We start from the raw sequence: 13,916 nt of genomic DNA on the forward strand, positions 1-13,916 counted from the left end.
GCCAACTGTACCTTGCCTGAGCCCAATTCAGAGCGCTCGCACATCACAAACGATCCGGAAAACGGGCCTGACAGATATATTAACAGATATACTCACATATATCAAACTTTAGATATTCTCAAGTATATCAGACACTGAAGCAGGTCGCACATCGGAAGCGCCGCGACATGACGCCCAAATGACAGTTAAGTGTCACACACCAGACGCGGACATTCGCATGATATTTAACATGAAACTGTGGCGCGGCAGAAAAATAAACAGTGTCCTGAGTCGTGGCTGGGCGCCGCCGCCTTGTGGCCAGTGTGTGTACCCTGATAGAAACCTATGCTTAGAATTCTGAAATGTATGGCGCTACGTGGCGCGCTGCCGAGCGGCACTTCCGGTGTGCGACCTGCTTAATTGTTACTTTGCAGTGTATCTACTGAGAGGGGATTTCTACACCTGTATTCAATGCTGGAATACTGTATAAAGTCTGGAGCAGATAGACCAGCAGTGCGCTTAGACTGACTTCTGTATACTGAATGTCTTAGGCCCTTTATTCTCAACGGAGGATAAAGGATTTTGTTTTGTTCTGGTCATTGTATTTTTCTTTTTCACTGGATTTTATTTGATTATTAAAAGTATATTAATTTTCTTCACTGGAGTGGACATTGGCTTCATTTGCAGAACCCATCATCAAGTTACCTTGTGTGGTAAGGTATGAATCTGATTATTCCTTGAACAACATTACAATATAAGGTCCTAAACAACACTCTAGCTAAGAAATATAGCCAAGGGAGGATTCTGGTTTCTTTATTTAATTAGGGTATTTATATAAAGGCATCCAGCAGAGAAGAGATAAAATTGTCATTTTTACCGTTGATCATCAGTTGGCACCATTAACCCTTTAGATCAGCCTGTCCAAACGCCCTTAAAACTGCAGTTGTTAAGCCACTTTTGAGAAAGAGCAAGCTGTATAAACCCATATAGAACTATTTCAAATCTCCCTTTCATTGGCAAACCTATTGAAAATGTAGTTTTTAACCAGGTTAACAAGTTCTTAAGCACCAAGGGGTGTTCAGACAATTATCAATCTGTTTTCACATCACAGTACAGAGAGCGCCCTTATAAAGATAATCACTGATATCCGCCTAAATACAGACTCAGGCAAACTAACAGTGCTGGTACTGCTCGATCTCAGTGCGCATTAGACACTGTCGATCACAGCACACTTCTGGATAGTCTGGAAAACTGAATTGGGCTGTCTGGGATGGTCCTCAAATGGTTCAGATCTTACCTTGATCTTACCAGTATAGGTAACCTTAGGTTGAGGTGGACACCCATGATGTGGAGTCCTACAAGGCTCGATTCTGGCACCTCTCCTGTTCAACTTTTATATGCTCCCACTGAGCCAAATAATAAGAAAGAACATCATCATCATCATCACTGAACACTAGGGTTGGGTACCGAAACCCGGTGCTATTCTAGCACCGGTACCTTTGTAACCGGTATGTACCGGACCGAATGAGCATATGAATTTCAGTGCCTAATTTCGGTGCCACTGGTGCTGCGACAAGAACATAAGAAGCATCAAGGGGTGCGTCAAAGGCACACACGCGTTGTCACACCATCTCTAAACATTTAATCCTACACAACTTTGAGGAATACAGACAGGCGATGTCTTCTTGTTGTCTTCCCTTAACAGTCTGCTTAGCAGAAATGAAATCCTGGCACTCTCTTAACTTGCTCAAATTAAATAGTTTAAAAGCAGAGGTTTTGCTTGTTGGTACCAAATCAACACTCTCCAAAACTGACAGCTTTGCTCTTTCTATTGATGACTGCTCCATTTAATCCTCCAAACAGGTGAGTCTGGTGTCATGCTTGACAGCACCCTATCTTTTGATCTCACATCAATAACACCTGCTTACTTCCACCTACGCAACATTAACCGTCTCCGCCCTTCTCTTACCCCTCATGCCACTGCTGTTCTCATCCATAGTTTTGTCACAAATTGTTTAGATTACTGCAACTCCCTTCTCTTTAGTCTCACTCATAAATCTCTCCGTAAGCTTCAGTTGGTCCAGAACTCAGCTGCCCGTATCATCACCAGAACCCCTTCAGCTCATCACATCACACTTGACCTGCAGGAGCTTCACTGGTTACCCGTTCATTTTCCAATGGATTTAAAAATTTTGATGTTAACATTCAAAGCCCATCCACCAATCTCACCCCTCCATATCTGTCTGCCCTCATCCACCATTTCTGTCCACCTCACACCCTGCGATCTTCTTCCTCCCTCCACTTGTCTGTTGCCATCAGAAACATTGACACCTTCACATTATTCAAATCATAACTCACCTATTTTTAAAAATGTAATATTTAATTGTACCTGTACTATTGTTGTGTATGTTTTTATATTATTTCTCTTGTTGTTTTATCCCTGCTGAAAAAAAACAGCTTAAACCAGCCTAGGCTGGCTGACTGGTTGACCAGCCTGGTTTTAGATGGGTTTTGGCCATTTCCAGGCTGGTTTCCAACCATTTCCAGCCTGGTCAGGCTGTGAGATGACCAGCTAAAACTAGCTTGACCAGCCTAGCCAACCTGGGAGCCCAGCCAAAACCAGCTATGTCCAGCTCAAACCAGGCTGGTCAAGCTGGTTTTAGCTGGTCATTTTCCAGCCTGACCAGCTAAGACCAGGCTGGAAATGGCTGGAAACCCCTCTAAAACCAGGCTGGTCAACCAGCTAAAACCATCCAACCAGCCCTTGCTCTTGTTTTATTATAGTGTCTTTGAGTTGCCAGAAAGGTGCCTTTAAATAAAATGTGTTATTATTATTGTGTGCATGCTCTGTGTCTGCATGTTTGCTGTATTTGCATGTGCTATTTTTATGTTTGTGTGTTTGTATGTGCTGTCTGAGTATTTTTGAGTGTGGAAATGTGGTTTTGGTGTTAATTGTTCATGTTTACTGTAACTTACAGGAGATTGTAACAGAATCACAGAGCATCCCATCAAGAACCTTTAGCAGAAAGAGACGGACCAAACTGATGTAAGTGATATGATGGAATCATGTATACCTGCAGAAAAGGCAAGTAAGAGGATTTAATACAGGTGGAGCAAGTTCATTCAGCAAGAGGAGAGACAACGAATGGATTATTGGATGAAGACCTAGATGGATGCAGAGGAACGGCACTACCAAGCACAAAGAGAGGAACGCCTGGAAACAAATAATAGTTACCTGGAAACAGATCATGTAGATTTATATTGAGTTTAATAACAGAACATCAGTAAATAGCGCTATTCCCCATAGCCTGCTTTACTGAGCTGAAGCTGCTCTTATATTCACATTGGGTCATTTCTGATCAATGACAGCTCCTATACTGTTCACCGCTACTCTGATGTTGGCTCTGAAATAGCCTGTCAGGATGGCTCAGTAATGAGTGTAATTCCTGCACGCCGAAGGCTGAACACTGACTACATTTCTAACTGTGAATGACATGTACTAGTGGGTTGTTTGCTGTCGTGTCTCGGTGCACGCGCTCGTGATTTCAGAAGGCGTGGCTTTGAAACACAGTCTCTCCCTGCCATCCAATGATATGCTTACCGGTTAGCATTTTGGCAGATCACCTTCTGCACCTTTAACAGAATGGTTGACATGTTGGCATCTACATCACAACCAACAGGCACCTCCACAAGGCCAGCCATATTGTTCATAGGTGAACAATCGGTTTACATGACGTATACAAACCTGCAGCCTTGTGGTCAACCGTACATGTTCCCCACATCAGACGTGCCTTACCACACCAGGGACAGTTGATCTCCATCCTATCAATAGGGCTAGTTTTAGCAAAGGATTGAACTGAGGTTATGTTTTCTGAGTACTGTTAACAGCTCTTCTCTCTGGTTTGATGTTTACACTGTTTAAGATGATTAAGAACAGCATGCAGTCCAGCACGATCCATATTTTTATCTATTTTTATGGATAATAAATCTCCATGTTGTCCTGGACTACTGAGAGGAATTAGCAAATCTAAAGCACTTTTTTGAACTCTTTTATTTTTATTTAATAAGAGTGCAATAGCTGTACAATAAGATTGTTTACAATGAACATTGTTTTTATAAGTGGCCATAGATTAACTTTTTAAAGCTGCGGTCACACTGGACTTTGTGTGTGTGAAATTCTGTCGTGCAGCGCTGCGAAAAGGGGCGGGATTAAACAAGATGATTAGACATTAATAAAGCGAGCGATCGGTCCATGCTTTAAATTTCTGTCCAGAGAGGTCCTGTTTTGATCCTCGATTGGTCTCACGCAGTCAAGCGATGCGGTTTCGCAGGTCAGAGTTCACCAAGCTTAAACTTTGCACCGCAGCAACATGCGAAACTGGACGCATATATGTTTCTTTATTTAACCAGATAAAAAACCCATCGAGATCAAGATCTCATTTACAAGGGTGACCTGGCCAAGAGGTCTGCAACACACGACTTATGAAAAATTAAAAAAAAAAAATAATAATATTATTAATAATAAATAGAAAATCAATATAGTGTAAAAACACAGTTCAGTTGTTCAGCTTTACCACATTTCAATGCATTAAACACATACATTGAGAATGGACTGTTGTTGTTTGTTAAAAAGGATAAAGCGAAACGATGCCATTGGGATGAGCTCAGATATTTTTAGTTCAGACTGAAGAGTATCCAGGATGAGGGGGCGGCATGACTAAAGGCTCGCTTCCCTATTTCAGTTCGAACCCGGGGGGAACAGTCAAATGATAAAATTCACTTGACGTAGGGCAATACTGGCTTTTAGACTTATGAAGAAGGGAACATAGGTATGAAGGCACCAGTCCCAGGACAGCCTTGTAGACTGGAGTCATCCAGTGGGTGTACCTTCTTACACTCAGAGAAGGCCACTCAGCTTTGGCATACAATTCACAATGGTGAGTAAGTCTTTGACAGCCAGTAACAAACCTTAGAGCACTGTGATAGATGGAGTTTAAAGGCTGAAGACATTTGGTTGAAGCATTCATATATAAAACATCACCATAGTCAATCAATGGTAAAAATGTTGCACACACCAAATGTTTACGAGCTTTAGGAGAAAAGCAGGATGCATTTCCATAGTAAAATCCAAGCTTAACTCTCAATTTTCTAACCAAATTTGCTATATGTTCTTTGAAAGAAAGCTCCTGATCGAGTAGAAAGCCTAAATACTTATAGTTGGACGCTAAATTAATTTGTTGACCTTGGGCAGTGGTCATTAATGGTTGGTTCTGCACAGGAGTAGAACAATTTGTGAAAATCATTAATTTAGATTTATCTACATTTAAAACCAATTTAAGATCATTAAGACGAGACTGAACAATATTGAAAGCAGACTGTAAAAATTGTATGGCCAGAGAAAATGAAGAGGAGCAACAATAAATCACTGTATCATCAGCGTACAGATGATAAAAAGGTTGTCGCACAAGTTATTAATGTAGATAGAAAATAATATAGGCTCTAATACCGATCCCTGCGGCACTCCTTTGGGCACCTCTAAAGATGAAGAAGTCAGGCCAGCTATATGGACACACTGTGTTCTATTGGATAGATAATTAGCAAACCAAGTGGTAGCTGGGTTTGACATACCGATCCATGTTAAAGAATGAATTAAAAGTGTATGATCAACAGTATCAAATGCCTTTGAAAGATCAAGAAAAGAGCAGTGCAATAATTCTTACCATCCATTGCCTGTAAAAAATCATCTAAAACCTTTAATGTGGCAGAAACAGTGCTATGTTGCTTTCTGAATCCAGACTGGTAATTTGATAGTAAGTTATTTGTGTCCAGAAACAGGTTAAGTTGATCACTGACTCATTTTTCAAACATTTTTGCAATGATGCATAATTTGGAAATTGGTCTATAATTATTTACTTCCGATGCGTCTCCTCCTTTTAAAAGGGGAAGTACAAAAGCCGACTTCCAAATTCTAGAGATATGACAAGTAATAAGACTTAAATTAAAAATGTGGGTGAGTGGCTCAGCTATATAATCTGCAGCCACCTTCAAGAAGAATGGATCCAGTTTGTCTGATTCTATGAACCTCGACAACTGTCACTGGGATAAAATTAAAAGAGGAAAGATTAGAGCTTCTTTTTTTATTTGGATAGGAAATCTTGGAAGGAGATTCATTTAAATTGGAATTAAAAGTTTCAAATAAACGTCCGACAGAAATAAAATGTTCATTAAACTGGTTTAACATGGATGTTTGTCTGTTAGGGTTATACCATTTTTGACCAAGAAGCTTGGCAACTCATTTACAGATTTAAAACCAGACAGAGATTTTACAGATTTCCAAAACTTCTTTGGATCATTGAAATGATTAGTCATTTTAGAGAGGTCAAACTCTGACTTGGCTCTCTTTATAAATAAGGTACATTTATTTCGCAGTTGACGAAAACTCAGCCAATCAGCCTATGATTTGTTTGTCCTTGCTCGGGCCCAAGCAGTGTCCCTCTCTTTTAGAAAATTAGCAATTTCTGGGGGAAAACCAGGCATTATTACGCCCTTTTACTCTAAATGTTCGCAAGGTGCATGTTTATTTATTAATTTTAAAACTCATCATAAAAGTACTGCGATGCTAATTCTACATTGTCAAAAAGAGAAACCCTACACCATTTAAAATGAGACAAGACATGGGCAAAACTTGCTAATTGAAGTGTTTGAGATCTCTTTTAAATAGTATTTGAGACTTGAACTTAGGCAGGTTAACATGTCTGACCACAGCTATGGCACAGTGGTCACTAGATTCATTTGCAAAATACCCCCAATATCCATATATTTGTGTGGGGCGTTTGTGAGGATTAAATCAAGCAAAGAGGATCTAGAGGGATTTTTTGATATTTAGCCTAGTTGGACAATGAATTAATTGGCTAAGGTTTTAAGGAATCACAGATAGATTTTAAGTTGTCAGATGATCCCGTTAACCAGTCTAGGTTCAAATCACCCACTAAACATCAGTTCTTGGAATTCAACTCAGTACAATAGTTATGCAGAGAGGTGAGAGCGTCACTGCAAGCTGAAGGGGGTCTATAACAGCCCATAATTGTGAGAGACTGATCTTTTATGAATTCATTTTTAGAGCAAGAAATTCAGACTGTTTTGGGATAGAAACAGAGGATAGGAGTGTAGCATGAAATGTATTTTTGATATATAACGCTACACCTCCGCCTTTCTAGGGCGATCACAGCGATAAATATGTAACCTGGTACAGAAATATCAATGTCTTGGACTGCTTTAGTAAGCCAGGTTTTCAGAAAGAACAAGAATGTCACATCTGTTAGATTGAATCCAAATCTTTATAAAACCTAATTTGTTAATAGACTGCGAACATTTATATGTATAATACCAAGAACAGACCTGCTTTAAAATCACCAGGTGTACCAATATTATTTATGGAGGGACCAGGATTTAGCTCAACATTGCCGGATAACAGGAGCAGAAGTGTGATAAGGATCTCATTATTACTTGAATGTAGAAAAGTGGTGAAAGGCATTTCGCTGTGAAAAAATAGTTTTTAGGACATAATGGACATTAAACGACAGATTACATCGAGGATGATGATAGCTGTAGTGGTTTAAGATCAATATGATCATTAATATACTACTAATAATTGGATTCATTAAAACAAATAATACAAAGAAGAGTTAAAATCGATATGATTTATACAGCGATGTGTTGCTCTTCGTATAAATAGCTGCCTGAGAAAACATGTCATTCATGGAGTGCCACTAGGGGGAAATCTAGAGCTGCAGACAGTAGGCGTTGTTTAACTACACTGTGTGACAACTTAATACAACTCAACGCAAACAGCAGCTCGAGATTGTGTCTGATGATTATTAATTAAATTCCAACAATAGCACTTAGTTCATTTAAAAACTGGCCAGTGGTGAGGGCAACATGTTCGAATCAGTAGATGACCACACACCAGACCAATTTGTTGTATGACCCTAGAGGGGGACGTGGCACATTTTTGTACATGTAACCACTATGTTGGGGTACAATTATTATTTTTTTTAAGAAACTACCAGAGTAGTCAATATGTCCCAGTAAACAAGAACACCACAGCTCTGCAGCCCACGGCCGTTGACGATCACGGCTGATCGGTGGTCCATCCGGGTTTGCTTCTTTAATAAACTATGACAGTTTGCGCTCATTGAACAGTAAGAATGATTAAATCCATATCAAACAGTCCCATAAAAGTCACGTCTGGTCTACAGTTTCGGGCTCAGGGGCATTTTGCACTCGCACACAAGCATACCGCGCCAAAGCCCAAGTGAACCGCGCTCTCTGGCACACCTCTTCCAACCGGGCTAGGCCGCCAAGTGAACCATACCTGAGCCCTATTCAGAGCACTCGCACATCTCAAATGATCCGGGAAACAGGCCTGGGCATGGTTCGGATAACATAGTGTGAGTACACCTTTAACACTCTCCCCAGTCCCTACTCATGAATGAAATGTGAAGTGAAGTGAAGGTGAAACTGCTGAACTGCAGTTAAAGTCACCCAAAATTACAGGAAACTCTTCCATGAAAGCACTCCACGTAAACACCTTCATTATATTATTGTCTATTAAGGCAAATAACTAGACTACAGATGTCTATGTAAACATGGTCAGTAGTGTAAGAGGCTAAAGTATCATATACTTTTGTTTATATGACAAAACATGTCTTTTTGACTCAGGAAGGTCCATACTGACTCCAAGGCAGATACTGATAGATCAGGGCCTGTGTGTGACTCTGGTGGTTTTACGATGTGGTCACGTGTTGATTGGTCAGTTTGAATGTCTCAGCATTTGGGCTTTAGTCACATGGTCAAGATGCCTTTTTACCTGGTCTGTGTTTTTCCTGCTCTGCTCCTCATGAGTCTATCTTCTCTGACTCTACTGCAATTAGGCTAACATCTGAACCTGCTCTCTTTTGGCCCGATTCCACTGAGTGGTATGGTTCGGTACGCTTTTATGGCCATTTCCACTGTCAAAAACCGTACCACTTTTTTGGTACCCTTTCGAAAGGGTACCAAACACGAGAAAGGGTCCCCAAAAGGCGAGCCACACGCGCAGCTGAATGCTATTGGTTTACAGATACGTCATTCGCTTACGCAACAAGCCAGAATGAAAAACAAAAAAACCCGCCATGTCTGAAATACACAGCTGAGAGATTATAGCGGAATTATAAATATATATAATAACGAGCCATGGTCGATCTGGGCTCAAACAAACCTTGTCGTCATCTGGATGAACAGCCACAAATCCAAGAAGAAGAGCGATTTACCCTGTGCCCCGTAGTTTTTCACGAGCAGTCTGAGGCGCGAGCGGTTTCGCTTTCTTGCTAGCGCTCGCGCCACGTCTAACATATATCTGAAATAACAAACTTCTTGAGCTGATGATAATAACCTGCGCTTGATTATTGACGTGCTTTTGAAACCCGATCCTGTCAGACACTGACAAGCGCGAGAGTGAAGCGGTGAAGAAACAAAGGGAGAAGCCAGGAAAAAAGGAGCACATTATTATTCAGTCAACATGAACAAAATGCCATGTATAATGCCTTATTATCTTCATAGTCTGGACTAATATGAACCGGGAACATGACGGAATTACTCTCTAACAGAGGCTACATGTGCTGCTGAAGATTACATGACACAGATGAGAGGTTTACACGGACTAGGCTATATTTGTATGTTGTTTATACATGTTCCATTTATTTTAATTATTCAATACAATTTACAGACGTTTACAGTAGGGCTGTTTCACACTGTCATTGATCTGCAGTTATAATCAACTCATGTTCATTGAAAAGTTAGTAATAAACATTTATACACAAGTAGTTTATGTGTGTAAAGCATCTGTGTTGTGAGAAGTGCTTCTCATATGATATGTAAGTGACCCATACAGCTGTATTGTAGACATTTCCTCGAGCGAGAATGACGTCGACTGAAACGTTCTGTCATACACCACGCCCACCAAAAGGGTACCCTTGTTAGTGGAAACGCAAGCCTGATAAAGGTGACCCGTACCAAACCGAACCGAACCGTACCGTACCAGTCAGTGAAAACGAGCCATTTGTCTCTCTCTCCCTCCCCATGTGTCTCTCCTTCTACCTCTGGTAACTTTAATTTTACATTTAAGCTTGGTACAATTTATATCATATGCTTTATCATTTCATATTTTATCACATCATACAGTTATTTTGTAATTAATTCAGTTGTAACCATAGCAAGTTATTGACATTAAATCATTTCATTTAAAAGTATTTGTGAATAACTTTTGTTTTAGCATCAACACTTAATTGATCCATATTGCAATACAATACAATCACATAATATCAGCGCTCTCCCACATTTATAGCTATTAACACTGCCCTTATTTCTGTTTTTGGTATAAGACTGCAGAAGAATGGTTTGACTAGAATGTACAGTTTTTTTACCATCAATACTGATAACGTTCTAGTCATTCGGCAGAACTACAGTTCAAACCGCTGTGGTTTAAAACCCATTCCTACAGTAGTGAAAGATCCAGAAGGGCATCCTGCTGATTTGATTCAGAAGGCCACTCTTTTGACAGACTCTCACCGGTTTGACTTTCATTCACAGTCCTTCATTGTAAAAAGCCCCTCACGTCAACACAGCACGTTAACAGCCCACCACTAACTGTTGGCAATATGTGCCGTTACTCAGTTTAAATGAAACAGTGGTGACTTCTCTAATAATGAAATGATGGTAACACTTGGTAAAGTTGCACATTAATGTAAAGGTAACACAGTTTACATATAAAAAATGCAATATAAGCAGTCAAATAAAACTACAAACACAATTCAAAAAATAGTATGAACACATAAATACCAGTGCATGTCCTTGTGGATATTTGATTCAAGCACAACTATTGTTCACAAAATGTATACTTGTGTATAATTACGAGGGTCATTCGGTTTTCTGTTGTATGTGTCTGTCAGTTGCTCCACAATGACTGACATAACATGCTTGGTTATCACACAAGCAGTGGATATACCAATCCCAAATAAATGTGAAATCGACCTGAATTCCAAATTTGTAGTCGACCGCCAGACACGTATGGCCCGTTTCCACTGAGTGTGTCATGATCGCCAGCGATCTAACCACCAGAGGTCGCTGGAAAACATTCAAACTCACACACACTACAAATCCCCCATGTTATGGACTACAAAACCCAGTAATGCACCACACACACACACAACCGGTTCCTGATTCTGGCTGATTAGACTCCCACAGCTGATGCTGCTTCTGTACTGATTACTGCACTACATAAACAGCACAGAAACACTCACTGAGTCTTGTTATCTCTTATAGTGACATTACAATGCGTTTCCTTTGTCAGCCTTTACGTGTTTTTGATCCTTGCCTTGTTTATTTGTTTATTCCTGTCTGCTGCCTGCCTTCTGACCATCTGTGTATCTTACTACGACTCTGGATTGCTCTCATACATGTTTGCTCCTGTGTTGACCATTGCTTACCTGACCTTGCTAATAACCCTGCATGTGGATCTGCACCTCTGTTGTCAGGGTCACACCCTGGTTACAGAGTGTCATTTCCACTGTGAGGCGTACCGAGCTGAACCGTACCACTTTTTCGGCACCCTTTGCAAAAGATGTCAAGGGCACCAAAAGGCGGAGCTAGACGCTCAGCTGAACGCTATTGGTTTACAGTTATACGTCATTCGCTTGCACAACAAGCCAGAATGAAATCAAAGGAACTGCCATGTTTTAAATACACAGCCGAGACATTACACCGTAATAATATATACATGTAATAACAAGCCATAGTCACCCTGAGCTCAAGCAAACCTTGTCGTTGTCTTGATGAACAGCCACAAAGCCAAGAACAGAATCTGCCGTGTCCTGTTGTTGTTTTACAAGCCCGTCTATCAGTGCGAGCAGTTTCACTTTGTCCAGAGAGCTCGCCGTGTGTCTATATTAGAAATAACGAACTTTGAGCTCATATTAATAATGCGCTCATGATCATTGAAGCGCTTTGAAATCCGATTCTGTCAGAGACAAACGTGAGAGTGAAGCGCAAAAAAACAAAAGAGAAGCCGGAAACAACAGCAGATGATGCGTCTGCAACCTAAAATATGAACACACTGCCATGTTGAACTATTATCATCACCTTTTGGACTATTCTGAACAGGGAATGAAGGAATTACTGTCTAACAGAGGCTACATGTGCTGCATTACAGACTACAGACACAGATGAGAGGTCTGCTCTGACTGTGGGCTATATTTCCTGTTGTTTTTGAACCTAAATGAGGACTAAATGTCTGCAGTGTGTAGTTTATCTGTAATTATAACATATCGGAGACTGTAAGGGTCTGTATATGTTCATTTATTTATTTAATATTATTGCAGACGTTACAGTAGGCTATTTCACACTGATCAGTGATCTGCAGTTATAATGAAATCATGTTGATAGAAAGGTTAGTAATGAACATTTATACACAGGTGTTTATGTGTGTAAAGCGTCTATGTTGTGAGAAGTGCTTCTCATATAGTATATGAGCGACCAGTACAGCTTTACTGTAGACATTCCGTCGAGCAAAAATGACGTTGTACACCACGACCACCAAGAGTACCATTGATACCCTTTTACCCGTACTGTACCACTCAGTGGAAACTTTGTGCATATCAGGTCATCAAATCACAGGGGTGATGGCAGGTTTCCTAAACGCACTGAAAAGTAACTTTGCCGATAGATTTGATCAGTTTACAATCCCCGATGAAGTGAGGACATTTGTTAAGGAGCCTTTCTCTGTGCATGTCGAGGGAGAGTTTACATTAAAAGCAAAGGAGTGGGTTGTGTCATTAGATGAGGCGTCTTAACAACTCAAACTCACTGACATTCAGTTTCAGTTGCTGTAAATGAGTTTCTAAATAAGTGCAATATGGCTCTTTGATTTACCCATATGAATTAAGAAAAAGCCTTGAACATCGTACAATGCACTGCAGTTATGTCATTTCAAAAGAAAACACTTTGTTTGTAGAAAAGGCCTTCTGTACAATGCACTGATTTTGTTATGCTTTAAAATACAATATTTGAATTAAAAAGCCACATGTACAATCCACTGATGTTATACAATTTCAAAGTACAACATATTGATGTTTTAATGTAGAAAAAGCCAATGTGGGTGTCTTAGGAGCAAAAATACAGCATATGGGCTCTAATATTGTTGTTAAATCACTTATATCACAAGTCCCACCGGCCCCTCATATGGGATGCTTTTAATTAACCAGCCCCCATGACAAACTAATTGAATAGCCCTGGCATACAGCATAAAACAAAACCATTAGGACTTAGGAGGACTTATTTCCAGAGTGAGATAACTAAGCTCATGCAGAACTATATTTATTCACTCTACAGACTAGTCAATACCGTGCAGCAGGTAACAGCTTTGCTTTTGACCTACATATCCAGTCAAAGCACAACACATCCGGCATCATGGATATATTATTAGCTCAATATAATTATTATTATTAGACATTTGTGGACATAATGCGCTCTTTTAAACAAGCAGAATTCTGCAGGGTGTTTGCTCTGTATGTGTGTGAAAGAGAAATTATCAGAATATAAATAATATGCAGCTCACCTTGCTTGCAGATATTCCCATTTATTTAATTCATAGCTGCCACTTATAGCTATGTAAAAGGGAACTGTTTAGTTCTTTCGTCCTTAAATGACCCCGTTTGTTTTAGTCACAATTTACTCTACCCACAGCCCAGTTCGAAGCAACTCATCTCAATGAATCAAATCTTTTCTATGAATGATTCATTTTACCGGAGTTCATTATGTTAACTACATTGTTACGCCAGTAGGTGGCGAAAACGAGCGTCTTTTTAAGTGTGAAAGACTGTATGAACCTGTAAAGCAGATTC

General features: G+C 40.0%; 1 protein-coding gene across 1 annotated transcript in view; it reads left to right on the forward strand.

The window, feature by feature from the left end:
- The first annotated feature begins 1,813 nt into the window (after positions 1-1,813).
- Positions 1,814-13,916, forward strand: part of hook3 (hook microtubule-tethering protein 3) — a 45,822-nt gene continuing 33,719 nt past the window's right edge. The window contains exons 1-2 of the mRNA XM_056458907.1: positions 1,814-1,842; positions 2,024-2,137. Of these exons, the coding sequence (XP_056314882.1) occupies positions 1,814-1,842; positions 2,024-2,137 (143 nt within the window). The remainder of the gene's footprint in view (positions 1,843-2,023; positions 2,138-13,916) is intronic.

Source organism: Danio aesculapii, chromosome 5 (assembly GCF_903798145.1).
Source record: "Danio aesculapii chromosome 5, fDanAes4.1, whole genome shotgun sequence".
Taxonomy (NCBI): domain Eukaryota; kingdom Metazoa; phylum Chordata; class Actinopteri; order Cypriniformes; family Danionidae; genus Danio; species Danio aesculapii.